The 19,837-nt window shown below is 51.0% G+C and overlaps 1 protein-coding gene and 1 pseudogene across 4 annotated transcripts; one reads left to right on the top strand and one right to left on the bottom strand.

The window, feature by feature from the left end:
• Positions 1–1,965, bottom strand: LOC308434407 (T-complex protein 1 subunit delta-like; annotated as a pseudogene). Its single transcript has 2 exons — positions 1,095–1,965; positions 1–890 (listed from the first exon to the last, which is right to left on the bottom strand). The product of its transcript is annotated as a T-complex protein 1 subunit delta-like (transcript).
• A 6,482-nt stretch (positions 1,966–8,447) lies between these two features.
• On the top strand, positions 8,448–19,783 carry LAMB2 (laminin subunit beta 2). Of its 3 annotated transcripts, none has more exons than XM_080934510.1 (33): positions 8,448–8,559; positions 8,643–8,728; positions 8,860–9,032; positions 9,118–9,253; positions 9,338–9,411; positions 9,806–9,994; positions 10,097–10,160; positions 10,401–10,603; positions 10,694–10,814; positions 11,111–11,299; positions 11,459–11,638; positions 11,754–11,866; positions 12,131–12,210; positions 12,289–12,421; positions 12,613–12,771; positions 12,848–12,975; positions 14,507–14,636; positions 14,821–15,013; positions 15,087–15,230; positions 15,407–15,638; positions 15,715–15,878; positions 15,960–16,184; positions 16,273–16,490; positions 16,574–16,670; positions 16,755–17,127; positions 17,221–17,405; positions 17,479–17,720; positions 17,800–18,148; positions 18,415–18,622; positions 18,700–18,841; positions 19,030–19,206; positions 19,301–19,460; positions 19,538–19,783. In XM_080934510.1, the coding sequence occupies exons 2-33, from the start codon at positions 8,644–8,646 to the stop codon at positions 19,672–19,674; spliced, it is 5,403 nt and encodes a 1,800-aa protein (XP_080790636.1). In that variant the 5' UTR covers positions 8,448–8,559; position 8,643; the 3' UTR covers positions 19,675–19,783. The 3 variants fall into 3 exon arrangements, with proteins under 3 accessions (XP_080790636.1, XP_080790638.1, XP_080790637.1); XM_080934512.1 differs by having other exon boundaries at positions 19,304–19,460; XM_080934511.1 differs by having other exon boundaries at positions 8,449–8,553.
• The last annotated feature ends 54 nt before the right edge of the window (positions 19,784–19,837 follow it).

Raw genomic sequence — 19,837 nt, forward strand, 5'->3', positions numbered from 1 at the left:
TCAAACAAATGCCAACTGGAAGACAATGTCCAAAAACTCTGAAGAAGCTTTTAGACAGGGAACGAGGCCATCACCTTCCATTCTACAGCCACAGTACTTCTGTTGACCATGGTGCCAGTCGGCCAGCCTTATCCAGATTATCAAGTATTCCACATCATCGATTGTCAGAATGCTCTGCAGTTTCGGTTGCTAGGATCAGAGTACGGACTGACACCAACAGAGGCTGAACAACCATTTCCTCCAAAATGTTGGAGATCCCACCCTTTCGGACATTAATGCCTGTTTTTTTTTTTTTTTTTTTTTTTTTCTCTTCGGACATGGAGGTTGCTGAGTTCTGTTACAGTAGAAATGGGATTCAGGCCAGCATTTTCAGCTAGTGTAGATGGAATGACTTCCAGAGTGCCTGAGGAAGCATGAACACAGTAGGACTCCATACCACTCAGTGTTCGAGAGAACTCAGTCAGTCTGAGGGCCAACTCTATTTCTGGAACACCACCTCCCGCAATAAGAACTCTCTTCTTTCCTAAGCATCGGATAACACAGAGAGCATCATGAATGGAATGCTCAGCTTCTTCAATCACCAACTTGTTAGAACCACGTACAGCTATTGTAACTGTTTCGCCTGGGCTTGTACAGCCTGTAATCTTGAATAGTTTACAGAGCCATTCAACCTGACTTCCTCTGCCAATTTAGCAGAACCCAGCATGTCAGCAGTGAACTGGTCAATGTGAGCAACTGGTTTGGTTCCAATTGTCTTACAGATGAGTTCAGCGTCTTCTCTTTCAATGTCCTTAGCCACACCACATTCTTCATCTTATTCAGAAAATGTAGTGTAAAACCACTAAGCACATCTCTTAGGATAGGCTTCTGTATGGGAAGTACATTACATCCTGTTTTCTTTCTTTCTTTCTTTTTTAAAGATTTATTTATTTTATTTATGAGTCCATTGTAGCTGTCTTCAGACACACCAGAAGAGGGCATCAGATCTCATTACAGAGGGTCGTGACCCACCATGTGGTTGCTGGGAATTGAACTCAGGACCTCTGGAAGAGCAGTCAGTGCTCTTAACCGCTGAGCCATCTCTCCAGCTCCACATCCTGTTTTCTTAATGTGCTTCTCCAGATTTAAAATATAGGCTTTTTCTTCTGGAAGCACTCGATCCATCTGGTAGTCAGATACTACTGTTTGATTATCCATATCTGTTTTAGGAGCAGATAACCAAAACTGAATAAAGCCCAATCTTAGCCTTTTCAACTCGTGTTACACCAGATTTTTCCACTTTCTGTTCGAGAACGAGGCCTTCCACGAGCTCACAGTCATCTATCGTCCCACCAAGCTTCTTAACTATTTTAATATCTCTAAGATCGACACTGGTAGCCGTGGCTGGGTCGACCACTTTCATCACCACATTGACACTCACTGGAGAGAGGAGACTTCAATATTGAGAGACAACCTTTGAATTCAATGAAGTGGCCATGCTATTTAACGAAGTTTCTCTGTTGCTAAGTTGCACAGGCCGAGACATGTCAGTCAGGCTTTCAAGACCCTTTCCCAAAGCTTTCTGGAATGACTCGGAAATGATGGTTGGATGTATGCCTTTCTGCAGAAGCTTGGTACAAGAGTCTAAAAGAGAGCCAGCAAGGATGACAACCGACGTGGTGCCAACCCCTCTTCTATGTCTTGAGCTTTGGTCAGTTCCACCAGCATTCTGGCTTCTGGGTGCAATACTTGCATTTGTTTCAGAATGGTGGCACCATCATTTGTGATGGTCACATAGCCTTTTCCATCTTGAATTATTTTGTCCATTCATTTAGGTCCAGGGCTTGTTCTAAGGGCATCAGCAACAGCTTTGGCCATGGAAATGTTGCTGAAGCGGATCTGCGCCAGCTTGTTGTGGTCCTGGTAGGCGCCCCGCTTCCGGAAGCTACATTCTCTGGTTCTCTGGCATGGTGACCTTGGTAGCATCTGAGCAGGTTCAGGAGGACCTATGGAAACGGATTCAGGCCTGCTGTGGAGTAACGATCTTTCTGGCTACCTCCTCCACTAACCTTCCAGAGAGTTGTAGACTCTTGATAGCCACCATCATGGTGCTGGGAATTGAACCCAGGTCTCCTAGAAAAGCAGTCAGAGCTTATTTTCCCCTGATACTCTCCTTTTAAAAAATATTTATATGAGTACACTGTTACTCTTTTCAGATATACCTGAAGAGGCACTGGATTCTTTTATAGCTGGTTGTCAACCACAATGTGGTTGCTGGGAATTGAACTCAGGACCTCTGGAAGAGGAGTCAGTGCTCTTAACCACTGAGCCATCTTTCCAGTTCCAAGGCTCCATCTTGACCAACTGTGACCACCACATAGGTATCTCCTACAGCAGAAAGAACATCTCTGTTGTAGGTGCCAGATATGTGCCCCAGGCCCCAACAGTTCCCTTTCACACACCATGTCCTGTCCTGACAGCTTTACCTCCTGGGACCAATGCTTGATTCTCCTGAAACCGAAGCCCAGTACATGCAAGGAGATCTATTACTCTGACACCTGCAGGTCCTGCGGAAAGCACTGCATCAGGTGCAAGTACTGGCAGACAGTCTCCTGCCTCTGTGGGGACTATGCAACAACACATAAAATAGACAGGAGCTCAGGCAGGGAGTCTGGTTTCCGGAGAGATGGACTCTCTAGTCAGCTTCTGAGAGTCTAGATATAGAGGAATACAAGATGGCTTTCCTGAGTTCTGTGTCTAGGAGTCACGGAGCAGAAGGGATCTCTGGCCAAGCTAATCTGACTCCCCCTTTAGGCAGGAACTAACTGTCATGTCCTGGACACTTTACCACAGATCAAAGTACCTCAAAGTATTTTATAGGAATTAGACCGGCCAACATCTTGGCCTGGCATAAGTGGGCCATAATAGTGCCAGGTGAGGCCAGGTAGGCACATGTATGGGCAACAGGTAAAGGGAGGGGCTAGGCTATGATGGGAGGAAGACAAACAGGCTATGCACTGTAACTTGACTTTTTTCAAATCCTATATTTTAAAGACTTTTTAATTTACTATATATAAGCACACTGTAGGTGTCTTCAGACACACCAGAAGAAGGCATCAGATCTCATTACAGATGGTTGTGAGCCACCATGTGGTTGCTGGGGATTGAACTCAGGACCTTGGGAAGAACAGTCAATGCTCTTAACTGCTGAGTCATCTCTCCAGCCCCTCAAATCCTATTTTAAAATGATTATTTTTAAATGCTTTAACCTTTCTTGTAACCCACCACCCACCAAAGAGTGGAAAAAAGAAGGGAAAGTGGACCTATTTAGAAAGGTTCTTTGGAGCAACTCTCATCTGTGTCGTCTGGAAATCAGCAGTTCAGCTCACAGGCCAGCAGGCAGCTGCAGCTCCATCTACTTGCAAACACCTCATGGATACACCAGCAGTCCAGTTCAGTAGAGTCAGGTTAGCAACAGCAGTGGCACGACCCAGAGACAGCCAGACCTCAGCCTCAGCTTGAGACAACAGGAGGGACCAGGAAGGACACCTGGAGAAGTTCTCAGGGAAGTGAAGATCATCGAAGATGCAAGACCCACAGGGGCTGCACAACTAGCTGTACCAGCAAGCAAGCTCTCTGTCATTTCATGGAGTCCCCTTTATACTCTCCAAACATCACATCCTCCACAGCACGGGTCTTGGCTCAGCAGGTACGTCCAATCAGCCCAAGTCTAGGACATCACCAGAAGTTTTTTTTTTTTTTTTTTTTTTGGTCTCTCTGACATCCCAACAAATGCAGCTTAACTATGCAATGACCAATACATGCATGTTGTTAGCAAAGAATCTTTCTTCACATGTCTTTTCATGGGCTTGCTTTAGCAGACCATCCTCTCTCCTGTATCTGCTTTCCTTCATTAGGCTACCTTAGCCTTTCACCTGTGTCCTCTTTAACAAAACAATCCTCGTTTTCCCCAGCAAAACACCATCCAACCAACTTTCCAAAGAACCCTTATGTTTCTTCTACTTCAGTGTACTATATATCTTGGGAGTCCAGGTAAATCAAACTCACCCCAGGGCAAGGAACCCTGTACTCCTCAATCCACCTATTCTATTCCCTACAAATATTGAGACTGAGGCTCAGCTTTCTTGGAAGTCCAAACTCGAGTCTAGGATGTAGAACACTTGGAAGCCTAAACATCACCGTAGCATAGGCCTAAGGCCAAAGAGGCATGTTGGTGGACAGAATGCCTGCTATGGGGACTACTCGGTCCATGGTGTCTGCTCTGTGGAAGCTGAAGAGGAATGGATCAATAGGATCCTGATGCTGGACACACATCCTCTGGGGACCCTAGACAGAACTGGAGAAGTGGATGGGGACCTGGATTGCTGTGAGAGATGTTACCTTATGAGGATTCTCTCCAAGGGACAGGCTTGGGTGAGGGTTAGCAGGAGATCTGGGGCACACATTCTTCAGTGTATCCCCCATCTTGTATGTAGTCTTCTAGGAGCCAGGGACTTGACAGCCTGCGTTTCTGTGCTCCGTGGGAGTCTCTCTGTGCTCTTGAACCCTATCTACTGCATAGGGTACTCTAAGTGCCTCCCACAGGTTATATCCTGTAACCTGGATGTAGCAGTCATAAATTCAGAGCTATCAGGAATGGATACAATGTTACTAAGCTATACAGAGACCCACAGGAGACTAGAGCTTACATATGGGCCTGCAGGAAGACATAGTCCACATCTGACCCAGCCTTACCAACTACAGCATATCCAGGCCAGAGCAAGCTTCCCAGGGATCCAGGTCTAGAAAACACAATTTTCTGCAATACAGCTCTGGGATATGGCTGCCCTGTAAATAGCTATTGTGATCATTCAGTGTGTCTTCATGGGTCCATGTCTACTTGTATATGGATGTGGAAGGCAGAGGGGGTGGTACCCAGAATATTGTCATGATGCCTTTGGGAAGTACTCACAGGGCTGAACAGACTTCATAGGGGAACACTAGTAAGCTGTCAAGTGTTTAACAGCTGCCTGGGGACACAGCTCAATTGATAGAGTGTGCCTGGTATCCGTGAATCCCTGGGCTTTATCCCCTGAATATCATGTAGATGTGGAGGCACACACACTCACACACACACACACACCTCTTACTAAAGAAGAAGCAGGAGTTCAAGGTTGGCCCTGGAAACAGGAGATTCTGTTTCAAAAATCAAAAACAAAAAAGAAGGGCTGGGGAGATGGCTTGGTGGTTAAGAGCACTGACTGCTCTTCTAGAGGTCCTGAGTTCAAATCCCAGCAATCACCTGGTGGCTCACAACCATCTGTAACGAGATCTGATGCCTTCTTCAGGTGTCTGAAGACAGCAACAGTGTGCTTATATATAATAAATAAATAAATCTTTAAAATTTTTTGAAAATAAAAATAAAAACAAATACAAAAAAGAAATTGTCTGGTAGTTAGGCAGAACTGATTTGAAGCCTGCATTCATTTTCATGGTTTAACCTAGCATTGTGGCTTGTAGTATGAATATGATTTAACAACTAATGTGCAAGGTTTCTGCACATTCCCTAATTGTTTTTTCTTCTAGACAGGATCTTACTATGTAGTCCAGGTTAGCCTTGAACCCATGGGGATCCTCCTTGCACCTGAGTTTTGAGATTGCAATGCCTTGGCACCAGGCCCAGCTTTTAATCTGGTTCTTCTAATCTGCATACCACTTCGGAATTGTTAGAGGCAGGTGAAGGGTCTGTGAAAGGTTGGGATGAGGGTTCCTTAGGCTATCCATCAAAGTTCTTGTGTAGGTTATGATCCCTACACCCTTCTGGACATATGAAGGCTAATGTTACATACTTTCACACACACACATACCACCTCTACCCCCACATACACACCACAGATACACACACCTTCTATGAACTTTATAAAAAAAAAAAAGCCTACTGTGATCCCTATTCGATCCTGGAATCCTCCAGCAAGTACTAATCACCCATATGAGATGAACACTAGACTTGGTTGCTACCTTGCTGTAACTTCTCCTCAACCCCATTCTTTTGCTGCTAGTAGAAACTCAGATAGTGAACTCAGTTGCTAGTAGATCCAGCCCTGTGCTGTAGTGTGTCCAGTGGCTGAGGATCTCAGGGCATGTTTCCTGCTGAGTTAGAAACAGGCTTAGGTGGCAGCGCAGGCAACACAGGCTGTGGGCATATTGGTAGGAAGTAGGCTGAGCTATATGGGGCTAACGTAGGGGGGTTCAGTTCTAAAATCCCCACCTCCCAGCAACCTTGAGCAGTGATTTTCTCAGGTCACTAGAGTCTGGACAGGATACGATGCTCAACACTGTCCTAGAAGCTGCAGATGACCAAAGACGTTCTGTGGATCTGTAGAAGGGCAAATGCACCCTGCTAGCCATGTTGCACAAGAGCTGGTTCAGGCAGGAACTGAGGGCCAGGAGCTCCGGTGAAAGGCAGAGCGGCTGGAGCCGGCAGAGCCACCTAGTGAGACATGTGGCTGGGTTTTAGTGGTGCAGGCTTGTGGTAGAATTAAATCAGAAGGAATGCTGCGGCCAGAGCAAATGTTAGAGTTGGTTTATTATCAGATTCAAACATGTGAGAGGCAGTGAAGTTCAGGGCAGGGTCAAATGTTGATTTGAGTCAGGGTTCGTTGAAGGTTAGGGCTGGGGTCAGAGTTGTGGTAGAGATTTGGGCCAGGGTCAGAAGTTACATCCCTGGCTGAGATGTAACTTCAGAGTGCTTCAGAGTTGGAGCACTGCCTAGCACAGAATGTCCAGATCCCCGGCACAAAGCAGCCAATCTGATGGCTCCAGAGCAGCAGAAATGTAAGAGTATATATGCTTTGGCCATGCCGGCAGCTGATAGCCGAGTCTATAGATTCTAGCAAAAAAGATGAAGCACGGCCCGGCTGGAGAGAGGCTGCTCCTCTAGAGGACTTGGGTTTGATTCCCAGCACCCATGGCAGTCTGATGCCCTTTTATGGTCTCTTTGTACAGACAAAACATTCATACACTTAAAAATAAAAAGAAAGGGCCTTGAAACCCTCCTGGATGACACTATAGTGACTAAGAAATCTCATCTTGATCTTGAGAGACCAGAGACCCTACTGAATACCCTCTGTTCTAAAGTGACTACGATGGCCCGCATTGGCCCGCATTGGCCATCCCTCATTGGCCCGCTAACCTTGAGACTAGAGCTATCATGTAACCCCCTCTAATGCCCCTAGCCCCACCCTGCCCCTAAAATTCTGACCTATCACCTCGACTATCCCAGAGCGTCCCTAGATTGCCCACAGGACTTCTTTAGGTGACAGGAGACGCTACTCTAGTGACAGGGAAAATCCAGCCGATTGACTGCCCCGCCCCCATTCTCCTTTGTGAGGCGGAAAGTTTCCTCTGAAGAATTTTCAGCTTTCCCACAGGCGCCTGCAGCTTCCAGTAATCTTTGCTTGATCTCCAGCGGTCTGTTCATAGGGGTGGCACTCAAAGCAAGTCTTACGGACCCTGAACCCACCCTCTTCCCGCCTGAAGTCCCAGGGGTCTGGGTGGGGCGCGCGCCTAGTGGGTGCGCGCATTCCAACTCTCTGCTCCCGGGCTACCAGACGACTGGAAAGTCCGGAATGGATAAATAGTAACAAGATTCGGATTCACTCGCTGTGCTGGTCCAGAGTCTGTCACCCAGAACCCATCCTCTGGGTAACTTAGTAGCCACAGCCCGTTTAAATCAGGAAACAGACAACCTTTCTCGAAACCCATTTGCTGAAGTGATTACGGACGTCGAGTTCCTCAGAGTTGTATTTCAGGCGGTAGTATGTGTGGCCTTCTTAGTATCTCTCAGAGCTCAGTCCTATTCTGTGTTTTGGGGCGTCTAAACCCTTCCCACAGGTCCAATAGAATTCCAGCTTGCACCTTTCCTATCGCCCCCACTGATGCTATAACCCTGAGAGCCCCGGGGCTATTTTGACAGTGGTTTCCATAGTGACACCAAGGACAAAGGCCATAAGCTCCTTCAATCAGCTTTCCAGATCTCAAAGATCACAAACCTCTTATTTACCTCTGCCACCCCCCACCCCAACTCCACGAGCCCTCTTCCCGTCACTAAATGCCATACTTGCCATCTTCCACTGGTCTTTGTACACATCTGGACTTCCGGGATGGGATGGAGATATGTGGACCAGGCTGTTGTGTCTTTGAGCAGCCTACTCCAAATTCTTTTTGGAGTGCTCCCTTTAATCATCAGTTGTTCTTGTAACTAACCTGTTTCGTTTCTTTGCTTAATGCACCTTTGCTAAATAGACCTCAGCTTTTAAAAAAATTGTGGGTGAAGTAACCAAAGTCTGGCTCTTGGAATGAGGGTTGTCTGCAGGGGACAGGGGTATAGCAGTGGCTGGGGGTTCTAGCCTCAGTTGTAATCCTGTTTCAGATCCACTCCATGTTTTCTTCCTTCCCTTGCTTTCCAACTTTACTCAAAGTCGTCAGAGTCTCCCAGATTGTGGAGGAGTGACTTCTGGTCGGACCCTGGGACAGACAGAGGGCCTGGAGGGAAACCAGCCCTGTACCCACACGGTCAGGGTCAGCATCAATCCCAAGGGAGGTGGTGGGCTTTTGTCTTTGGACTCTTTATCTTTCCTTATTTCTATTTTACCTCTCTTCAGGATGGAGTGGGCCTCAGGAGAACCAGGGAGGGGCAGGCAGGGACAGCCTGTGCCATGGGAACTTCGCTTGGGCCTACTTCTAAGTGGTGAGGGGGTCGGTGAGGCCTAAGGTTGTGGGATGTGATGGTATGTTTAGGGGTGGCAGGCTGTCCCAGGGTCCAAGAGATGGGGCTACCCAATAGGAGCACTGCTGAACTGGTTGACCCACTGCCCTCAGTGCTGGCTGCCACAGCGGCCCAGGCCCCATCCTTCGATGTACCTGGCTGTTCTCGAGGAAGCTGCTATCCAGCCACCGGTGACCTGTTGGTGGGCCGTGCGGACAGACTGACAGCCTCATCCACATGTGGCTTGCACAGCCCTCAACCCTACTGTATTGTCAGTCACCTGCAGGTGCTGCTGAGGACTGGGCGAGAGGCTGGGTCAGGGTGCGGTTGGCCCTGTCTAAGGTACCTCTCCTAAACTTCACCCACTCCAGGATGAAAAGAAGTGTTTCCTGTGTGACTCCCGACGTCCCTTCTCTGCTCGAGACAACCCAAATAGTCATCGGATCCAGAATGTAGTCACCAGCTTTGCACCACAGCGCCGGACAGCCTGGTGGCAGTCAGAGAATGGTGAGCCCGTGAGTAGATCATTGGAGTGATTAGGACTTGTAACTGGTAAACACAAAAGCCTTGACCCCCTTTTTCCTGCTGCAGGTATTCCAAAGGTCACCATCCAGCTGGACCTGGAAGCTGAGTTCCATTTCACCCACCTCATTATGACTTTCAAGGTGCCTGCATGTCAGGGGACCTGCCTGACTTGCTCTACTTTGCTCCTCAATGGAGTCCTAGCTCCACAACCAAGCTTCTCTGAGCTCCTGTGTTGTGTTCCATGTGTGAAACATGGTCACTTCCTGCATAGCTTCCGTAGCTGAACATCTCTAAGCTCTCTTGTGCCCCATTCCTAGACTAGGTCCGATCCAGTCTCTCTGGGCCTCATGGTATTTTAACCTGCCTGGTAGAGGTGGCTGCCCTCCCTGCTCTGATCATTGTCTGGTTTTCATCGTCTCTCCCACCTGTCGGAGCTGCTTGGCAGCCACCATGACTGAGCAGAGCTCTCGGTGACCTAGACTGGACTGAAGTCCTGGTTCCTGCTAATCAGACACCTCCTCCTTCCCCAACCAGACGTTTCGTCCTGCTGCCATGCTGGTGGAGCGCTCTGCAGACTTTGGCCGCACCTGGCAAGTGTACCGATACTTTTCCTACGACTGCGGGGCCGACTTCCCAGGAATCCCACTGGCCCCTCCGCATCGCTGGGATGATGTAGTGTGTGAGTCCCGCTACTCAGAAATCGAGCCATCCACCGAAGGCGAGGTGAGGGCTGGGAGCTGGGCTGAGGATAGCAAAGGGATGAATGGGGTCTGTGATGGACCTGGATCGAGGTTCATTATCTCTGTGGGCCTCTTGCTATGCTAGGTCATCTATCGTGTGCTGGACCCTGCTATTCCCATTCCAGACCCCTACAGTTCGCGGATTCAGAGTGAGTGTTCTACTGTGGAGACTGGCAGAGTTTCAGTGTCCGGATGGGGACTATTTGGGGCCTCAGTAACTATTTTAGGTGCTTCCTAGGGCAGATGCCAAGCCCAGTTTAGCTCTGATAGCAATAGAAAAGAGGCCTCTCAAGGTGACCTTGGCAGCTTCCACCAGTGATGGCATTGGTGGGCATGAGTCAACAAGGGCCCACCTGTCTAGTTGGATGAGACCCTCTTCCCCTTCTTAGACCTGTTGAAGATCACCAACCTACGAGTGAACTTAACCCGGCTTCACACCCTGGGAGACAACCTGCTTGACCCGAGGCGGGAGATCCGGGAAAAATACTATTATGCTCTCTATGAACTGGTCGTCCGTGGTAACTGCTTCTGCTATGGCCATGCCTCACAGTGTGCACCTGCACCAGGGGCACCGGCCCATGCTGAGGGCATGGTAAGGGATTTTGGATGACTGGATCCGGGTTGCTGGGGAGGGACAGGCATTTCTGGATGGTGCCGTCAACCTTCCCGTCTATCTGCACAGGTCCATGGGGCCTGTATCTGCAAGCACAATACTCGTGGGCTCAACTGTGAGCAGTGTCAGGATTTCTATCAGGACCTTCCCTGGCATCCTGCCGAGGACGGCCATACTCACGCCTGTCGAAGTGAGTGAGACACAGGACTCTAACCTGGCTGTGCCCTGGTTGAGCCAAAAGCTAGTTGGTCAATCCCCAAATACCTAGGCTTTTGTCTAAAGGGTATCCAGGCCTTGATGGCCCTCAACCCTCCTCTGTAATCCGCTCTGGCTACCAGTCCCAAATGGTCCTGAAGCCTTGAAGTCCTTAAGCTCCCACCCACAAATTCTAGTCTTTGGTATCATGAGGTGATAATACTAGCCCCTCTCCCTGTGTCCCTTATCCTAGGGACCTGGTTTCCCAACTGGTCTTTGCTTTCTCTCCAGAGTGTGAGTGTAACGGGCATACTCACAGCTGCCACTTTGACATGGCCGTATACCTGGCATCTGGAAATGTAAGTGGCGGTGTGTGTGACGGCTGTCAGCACAACACAGCTGGGCGCCACTGTGAGCTCTGCCGGCCCTTCTTCTACCGAGACCCAGCCAAGGACATGCGGGATCCAGCTGTGTGCCGTCGTAAGGCTGGGATTGGGCTTGAGGGAAAGGAAGCTAGATTACAGTCCCAGTTACCGGGAATCTGTGTGGTAAGGGCTTGGGGTAGAACCAGAACAGGAATAGGGGAAGGCTCAGGATTGTCACTGCGATAGGGTGATTTTATACTCTCCTTTTTCTCAGCTTGTGACTGTGACCCTATGGGCTCTCAAGATGGTGGTCGCTGTGATTCCCATGATGACCCTGTGCTAGGTCTGGTCTCGGGCCAGTGTCGCTGCAAAGAACACGTGGTTGGCACTCGCTGCCAGAAATGCCGTGATGGCTTCTTTGGACTTAGTGCCAGCGACCCTCGAGGATGCCAGCGTATGTGCCTCCTGCCCTCAGCCTATGTCGACCTTTAACCCTTGGCCTCTTGTTCCTGATGCAGTTGAACCTAAGCATTGCTTTCACTCCCTAAAATGGGTTGCCTTCACTACAGGTTGCCAGTGTAATTCTCGAGGCACAGTGCCTGGGGGCACCCCTTGTGACTCCAGTAGTGGAAGTTGTTTCTGCAAGCGTCTGGTGACTGGACATGGCTGTGACCGCTGTCTGGTGCGACTGAGGGATCTGGGGTTCTGGGGTCCTGGATTTGTTCTCAAAGCACGTGTTTCTGGGCAAAGTGCAGTGGGTGGGCACTGAGAACTTAGCCTAGTCCTGGGTGAGAAGTGTCTGGTCTAGGAGACCAAATGCCTGGGACCCCAGTGGTCTGGAGACTTTGCATTCAACAGTCAGTGGTAGAGACTGGGAGTGTGATTGGGCGCCCTGGTGGGTGGTGAGGAGGTCTCTTCCTGGCTTCCAGCAATCCTTTTTCCCTAGCCTGGCCACTGGGGCCTGAGCCATGACCTGCTGGGCTGCCGCCCCTGTGACTGCGATGTGGGTGGTGCCTTGGATCCTCAGTGAGTACTGTGACAGGTGCTTGGGCGATGGTTGGGAAGGTGAAGCGATTGTCCTTCAGTAACCACATCATTCCTCAGGTGTGATGAGACCACGGGTCAGTGCCGCTGCCGCCAACACATGATTGGGCGGCGCTGTGAACAAGTACAGCCTGGCTACTTCCGGCCTTTTCTAGACCATTTAACCTGGGAGGCTGAGAATGCCCATGGGCAGGTGGGAGCACTCATAGGGTATGGGTGGTTTGCTAGAGAGGAGGGGTTGTGGGTGGTGCCTGGAAGGCCTAGAGTCCTATCCAGTCTTAGGGGCGGTCTTGGCAGGAGAAATGGTGTTTGGGGTTAGCTGTGGCAGAAGAGACAGTGGTTCACCTGAGTCCTCATCCCTGCTTTGGCTGCATTGACTTTCAGGGGCTTGAGGTGGTAGAGCGCCTGGTGACCAGCCGAGAGACTCCATCCTGGACTGGCCCAGGCTTTGTGCGGCTGCGTGAAGGTCAGGAAGTGGAGTTCCTGGTGACCTCTTTGCCTAGGGCCATGGACTATGACCTGCTACTGCGCTGGGAGCCCCAGGTTAGACCCTGCGTTGGCTGACCTGTGCTGACATTCTGGATGTGGAAGCATCCCCTTCACTGTCCTCTTTCCCCAGGTCCCTGAGCAGTGGGCAGAGCTGGAATTGATGGTGCAGCGTCCGGGGCCTGTGTCTGCTCACAGTCCATGCGGGCATGTGCTGCCTAAGGATGACCGCATTCAGGGGATGCTTCATCCAAACACCAGGTGAGGTGGCAGCGGTAAGGATTCCCTGCAGATCACCTGAAAGATGACATTGTGCTGGTTTATATACACACATATACATTTGTTTGTTTGAGACAGGGTTTCTCTGTATAGCTCATGCTGTCCTGACATTCATTCTGTAGACCAGGCTGGCCTCTGTCTCTCTAGTGCTAGCATTAAAGGTGTGCACCACCACCACCCAGATCCAATCCAGGATCTTATAACAGGTCCCAGACTAGCCTGAGACTTGTGATTTTCTTGCCTTAGCATCTCAAGTGTGAGTTACAGGGATGCACCACCATGAGTTGCTGAGAAGGAACAGTTCTGAGGTTCTTTGACTTGAGGGATGAGGCCAGTGAGTGGCTAGATTTCTGTGTCTGGACTAAGAGGAGTCATTTTGAACTAAACATTTGGTTTACATGAGCTGGTTGGGCCTGCGGTTCTAGCACTTGGGAGGATTAGAAGTTCAAAGTATTTTTGACAACACAGCAAAATCCAAAGTCTACCTGGAAGACGTGAGATCTTGTCTCAAAGAAGAAGAAATGAGTTAGGCAAAAGGAGAAACAAGGAATGTGGACAGGGCACAGAAGCTAAGAGAAATAAGCAAGGAGGAAGGTACAGTGAACTCCCACCCTGCTGCTGAGCGCTGGAGCCATGTAAGAAGCGAGCAGTGCCCACTGGGTGGAGCTACATGAAGGTCATTGGTGCCCTTCACATAGAGTGGGTGAGAAGTTCCACTGGAGTAGAAGGCAGGGGTCTTTATGGATTTATTGGGTAGGAAAGCAAAAAGAAATAGCAGCTGGGAGAAGAGTCAAGGATAGAGTCTGTGGCTTTACAAGATGATGAAAATCACTTAGGAAGTAGAAAGAGAGGCAGGATCACTGTCTTGGGGGCAAAGGAACAAGGGTCAGGGGATGTAGTTCAGTGGTACTTACTCCGCTTCTTAGCTAGCAGCTACAAAGCTCTAGGTTCAATTCCTGGGACTACAAAATAAATACCCAGTCACTACTGATATTTTAGTTGGGCCCTTGTCTAAACAACAAAGCAAAACAACAGCAAAAGAAAAGAACAAGCGAACAAACAAAAAAACCCTAAAAACCAGGGCTGGAGAGGAGCTAAGAACACTTGCTCTTTCAGAGAGCCCAAGTCTGATTCCCAGCATTCACACTGGGAGACTCCAAATGCATATAACTCTAGTTACAGAAGATCCAGCACCTTCTTCTGGCATCTATGGGCACCTGCACACACACACACACACACACACACACACACACACACACACACAAATTATAATACCAGGAGATGTGGGGTTGCCAGGCTTTGTGTTTCTATTGATGCTGGTCTGTATGGGACTCTTCTGATGAGATCATATTAGGGCCTCAACAGGTTTATTATGTTGTTGGCCTGCTCTGGCCCAGCTGAGGTCTCTGACTTGGTCAACATTGCTGTGAGTGGCAGTGTAAAAGGCCCAGGATGATAGGTACATGGACCCTGAGTGGCACCCTATATCTGTCTCCCTCCTCCCCATGCCCAGGTTTTTGGTGTTTCCCAGACCTGTGTGCCTTGAGCCTGGCATCTCCTATAAGCTGAAGCTGAAATTGATTGGAACAGGAGGACGTGCCCATCCTGAAACCTACTCTGGATCTGGGTTACTCATTGACTCGGTGAACAAGTCCCCCTTTCTCATATCAGCAGAGGTGGCAGGGCCTGTTGGGTGGAGATTATGGTGGTAGTAATGCTTGGGAAGGGTCTGTGACAGGAAAGGCAGGCCTAGAGTAGTGCTAAGGCAGGTACTCTGGCAGTGTGGGTGTGGTCCCATCTGAGATACACTCCTGCTCATCTCTTCAGCTGGTGCTGCAGCCCCATGTCTTGGTGCTAGAGATGTTTAGTGGGGGTGATGCTGCTGCCCTGGAGCGCCGTACCACCTTTGAACGCTACCGCTGCCACGAGGAAGGTCTGATGCCCAGCAAGACCCCTCTATCTGAGGCCTGTGCCCCGCTCCTCATCAGCGTGTCCTCCCTGATCTACAATGGCGCCTTGCGTAAGTACTCTTGATATGGATTGGTAGGCAGAGGTGGGGACCTAGGCTGATCTGCACTCTGTTCTTCTCATAGCATGTCAGTGTGACCCTCAAGGCTCACTGAGTTCTGAATGCAATCCTCACGGTGGCCAGTGCCGGTGCAAGCCTGGAGTGGTTGGACGCCGTTGTGACATCTGTGCAACTGGCTACTATGGCTTTGGCCCTGCGGGCTGTCAAGGTATATGTCTGTCTCTTGGGCTCCCTTATTCTCTTCCCTCTGGCTTTGCTTCTTTTTTCCTCAGCTCTGACTTGGATCCCACACTCTTAGGTTGGGCTCCCTTGCCCTTTTCTCCCATTCCCCAACCTTCCCAGCCTGATTGCTTTCTGTCAACTCAGTCTCTACCTTGTCCCCAGCCTGCCAGTGTAGCCCTGATGGAGCACTCAGTGCCCTCTGTGAAGGGACTAGTGGACAGTGTCCCTGCCGAACTGGTGCCTTTGGTCTTCGCTGTGACCACTGTCAACGTGGCCAGTGGGGATTCCCTAATTGCCGGCCGTGCGTCTGCAACGGGCGTGCTGATGAGTGTGATACCCACACAGGCGCTTGCCTGGGCTGCCGTGATTACACAGGGGGAGAGCACTGTGAAAGGTAAGCCTAGAGCAGCTATGGGTGGTTGGTGGTTGGGCAGGCTGCCTGCACATGACACGTATTCATTTCCCTGCAGGTGCATTGCTGGTTTTCATGGGGACCCACGGCTTCCATACGGGGGCCAGTGCCGGCCTTGTCCCTGCCCTGAAGGCCCGGGGAGCCAGCGACACTTTGCTACTTCTTGCCACCGGGATGGATATTCCCAGCAAATTGTGTGCCACTGTCGAGCAGGCTACACAGGTAAGAGGGTAGGGTCTGGGTATGAGATCAGGATAAGGTGGCTAAACTAAGTAATCACGGTTTCCCCTTGACTATGGCCAGGCCTTCGGTGTGAAGCTTGTGCCCCCGGGCACTTTGGGGATCCATCCAAGCCAGGTGGCAGGTGCCAACTGTGTGAGTGCAGTGGAAACATTGACCCCACGGACCCTGATGCCTGTGATCCCCACACGGGGCAATGCTTGCGTTGTTTACACCACACAGAGGGGCCCCACTGTGGCCATTGCAAGCCTGGCTTCCATGGGCAAGCTGCCAGACAGAGCTGTCACCGTGAGTAGGAATGTGGGAAGAGATGGTTGGGGTGGCTTCTGCTGGAGATAGAGCCCCTTGATTCTTGTGTCAATCTTGGCTTGCCCAGGCTGTACCTGCAACCTTCTGGGCACAGATCCTCAGCGGTGCCCATCTACTGACCTATGCCACTGTGACCCGAGCACTGGGCAGTGCCCATGCCTCCCCCATGTCGAAGGCCAGAGTTGTGACCGCTGTGCCCCCAACTTTTGGAACTTCACCAGTGGCCGTGGCTGCCAACCTTGTGCCTGTCACCCAAGCCGGGCCAGAGGTCCTACTTGCAACGAGGTATGGAGTCCTGGAGATATCTGGGTAGAGGGAGCACTTTACATTTGGTAGAGACTCTGAGCCTTCTTCTGTTTGTACGCCAGTTCACAGGACAGTGCCACTGTCATACTGGCTTTGGTGGGAGGACGTGTTCTGAATGCCAAGAGCTCCACTGGGGAGACCCTGGCCTGCAGTGCCGAGGTGAGAAATCTGGACTGACGGGGTAGATAAAGACTATCTCATCTGCATCACAAGGGCCCTAACACAGTGGTTTGTCTCCTGCAGCCTGCGATTGTGATCCTAGAGGAATAGACAAACCTCAGTGTCACCGTTCCACAGGCCACTGTAGCTGCCGACCAGGCGTGTCTGGTGTGCGCTGTGACCAGTGCGCTCGTGGCTTCTCAGGTGTTTTTCCTGCTTGTCACCCCTGCCACACATGCTTTGGAGACTGGGATCGTGTGGTACAGGACCTGGCTGCTCGAACACGGCGCCTGGAGCAGTGGGCTCAGGAGCTGCAGCAAACGGGTGTACTGGGTGCCTTTGAGAGCAGCTTTTTGAACATGCAGGGGAAGCTGGGCATGGTGCAGGCCATCGTGGGTGCCCGCAATACCTCAGCTGCTTCCGTTGCAAAGCTTGTAGAGGCCACAGAGGGACTACGGTACGGATGGGGCTAAAGAAATATGGCGGGGTGGAGCCATGGCCCAAGAGATCTGCACTGAAGCCTCTCTAAACACGTCCCCCGTTGATACAGTCATGAAATCGGGAAGACCACTGAGCGCCTGACTCAGTTAGAAGCAGAGCTAACCAATATACAGGATGAGAACTTCAATGCCAACCATGCACTCAGTGGTCTGGAGAGAGATGGCCTCGCGCTTAACCTCACACTGAGGCAGCTTGACCAGCATCTGGATATCCTCAAACACTCAAATTTCTTAGGTATGTTGCTGGTTAACTAGGCAGGTGGGGCCAGGCCAGTGTTCAGCTGATTGACCCCTTTGACTTAACTTAGGTGCCTATGACAGCATCCGACATGCCCACAGCCAGTCTACAGAAGCAGAGCGCCGTGCCAACACCTCCACCTTTGCAGTACCCAGCCTTGTGAGCAACTCAGCAGATACCCGGCGTCGGACAGAAGTGCTAATGGGTGCCCAAAAAGAAAACTTCAACCGCCAACACTTGGCCAACCAGCAGGCACTGGGACGGCTCTCCACACATGCCCGTACCCTGAGCCTGACAGGCATCAATGAGCTGGTGAGGTGCAAATGTGGAGAGGGACAGGTGGGTGTGGGTGTTCTTCCCACAGAACCTTGATTTGTTTTGTGCCTGGCAGGTGTGTGGGGCCCCAGGGGATGCACCCTGTGCTGCCAGCCCTTGTGGGGGTGCCGGATGTCGGGATGAGGATGGGCAGCCCCGTTGTGGCGGCCTCGGTTGCAGTGGGGCAGCAGCCACAGCAGATCTGGCGCTGGGCCGGGCTCGGCACACACAGGCAGAGCTGCAGCGAGCACTGGTAGAAGGTGGTGGCATCCTCAGCCGAGTGTCTGAGACTCGTCGGCAGGCAGAGGAGGCGCAGCAGCGAGCACAGGCAGCCCTGGACAAGGCTAATGCTTCTAGGGGCCAAGTGGAGCAGGCCAATCAGGAGCTTCGAGAACTTATCCAGAATGTGAAGGACTTCCTCAGCCGTGAGCCTCCCATGTGGCCCAGGCCATGTGATTGCTTCCCTTGTGTCTGTGTGTCCTTGAGTCTCAGGGTCTGCAATGGACATGTGTTTATGACCCTATGTCTGGCCCTGAGTCTGTGTTCCTTATATAGTCCCTGTTCCTCGGTTACACCCTTATGCTTATTAGCAAACTCCTGTTGCGTGTGTAATGTGAGACCCCACAATACCAAGACTGTTCCCAAGGTCATGCTGGAGAGTTTTGTTAAGCCCTTGCCTATGTCTCCACAGAGGAGGGAGCTGATCCTGACAGTATTGAAATGGTAGCAACTCGGGTGCTAGACATCTCCATCCCAGCCTCACCTGAGCAGATCCAGCGCCTAGCCAGTGAGATTGCAGAACGTGTCCGAAGCCTGGCCGATGTGGACACAATCCTGGCACATACCATGGGGGATGTGCGTCGGGCTGAACAGCTACTGCAGGATGCACAGCGGGCACGGTCTGACCCCGAGCCTGGTCCCATTCCTGAAACCTGCTCTTGATACCTGTAGACCCTGATCTCCCCCTCTTCCTCAGGAGCCGGGCTGAGGGTGAGAGACAGAAGGCAGAGACAGTCCAGGCAGCACTGGAGGAGGCTCAGAGGGCACAGGGAGCTGCTCAGGGTGCCATCCGGGGAGCAGTGGTTGACACTCAGAACACAGAGCAGACCCTGCAGCGGGTATGCTTTTCCTAGGATATCAGTGGGAGGAGGTGATGAACATGTACTATGGATCTGTTTTGTTTTGTTTGGGATAGGCTCTTACTATGTAGCCCTGGCTGGCCTGGAAGTTAGAGATCAACTTGTTTCTCCTTCTCAATTACTGGGGCTAAAGGTGGATTCCTTAAACCTGGGCCTTTCTGCGGCAGGTCCAGGAGAGGATGGCAGGTGCAGAGCAGTCTCTGAACTCTGCTAGTGAGCGGGCTCGGCAATTAGATGCCCTCCTGGAGGCCCTGAAACTGAAAAGGGCAGGAAATAGCCTGGCAGCTTCTACAGCTGAAGAAACGGCAGGTAATGCCCAGAGCCGTGCCAGGGAGGCTGAGAAGGTGAGTTGGGGCAAAGCCATCTGGATGGGGTAGGAGTATCGTAGTTAGAATTTCACTGGACCCTGTATGCTGACCTTGCCTTTTACATTTGCAGCAGCTACGGGAACAAGTAGGTGACCAGTATCAAACTGTGAGGGCGTTGGCTGAAAGGAAGGCTGAAGGTGTTCTGGCTGCACAGGCCAGGGCAGAACAACTGCGGGATGAGGCTCGGGGCCTGTTGCAGGCTGCTCAGGACAAGCTGCAGCGGCTCCAGGGTGAGGACCACGGTGGGCAGGAGCTAGAAAGGTAGGCTTATGTGAGAAAAACCTAAACTGTCTCTTGATTCTTCTAGAACTGGAGGGCACATATGAAGAGAATGAACGTGAACTGGAGGGCAAAGCGGCCCAGCTGGATGGGCTGGAAGCCAGGATGCGCAGTGTGCTTCAGGCAATCAACCTGCAAGTCCAGATCTACAACACCTGCCAGTGACCACTCCCTAGGGCTTAGCCTTGTCCCCGAGCACTGTTTCACACGCGTTTGTCCGCACATTAAAGAGCTCTTGACTAGCAAGTGCTTTCAATAAACCAGTGTGAACCACCTCTGTTGTCTGGATTTTGATGGGAGGGGCGAAGGACCTTTATATACCCTATCA

Source organism: Micromys minutus (genome assembly GCF_963924665.1).
Source record: "Micromys minutus genome assembly, chromosome: 21".
In the NCBI taxonomy this organism is placed as follows: Eukaryota; Metazoa; Chordata; class Mammalia; order Rodentia; family Muridae; genus Micromys; species Micromys minutus.

Bases quoted from the DNA above. Each gene is read 5' to 3' on its own strand.
- LAMB2 (XM_080934510.1), top strand. From the start codon at position 8,644: ATGGAGTGGGCCTCAGGAGAACCAGGGAGGGGCAGGCAGGGACAGCCT. The intron at 16,491-16,573 runs GTATGGAGTCCT...TTTGTACGCCAG, and splicing joins GAGGTCCTACTTGCAACGAG to TTCACAGGACAGTGCCACTG. The intron at 17,721-17,799 runs GTGAGGTGCAAA...TGTGCCTGGCAG, and splicing joins TGACAGGCATCAATGAGCTG to GTGTGTGGGGCCCCAGGGGA.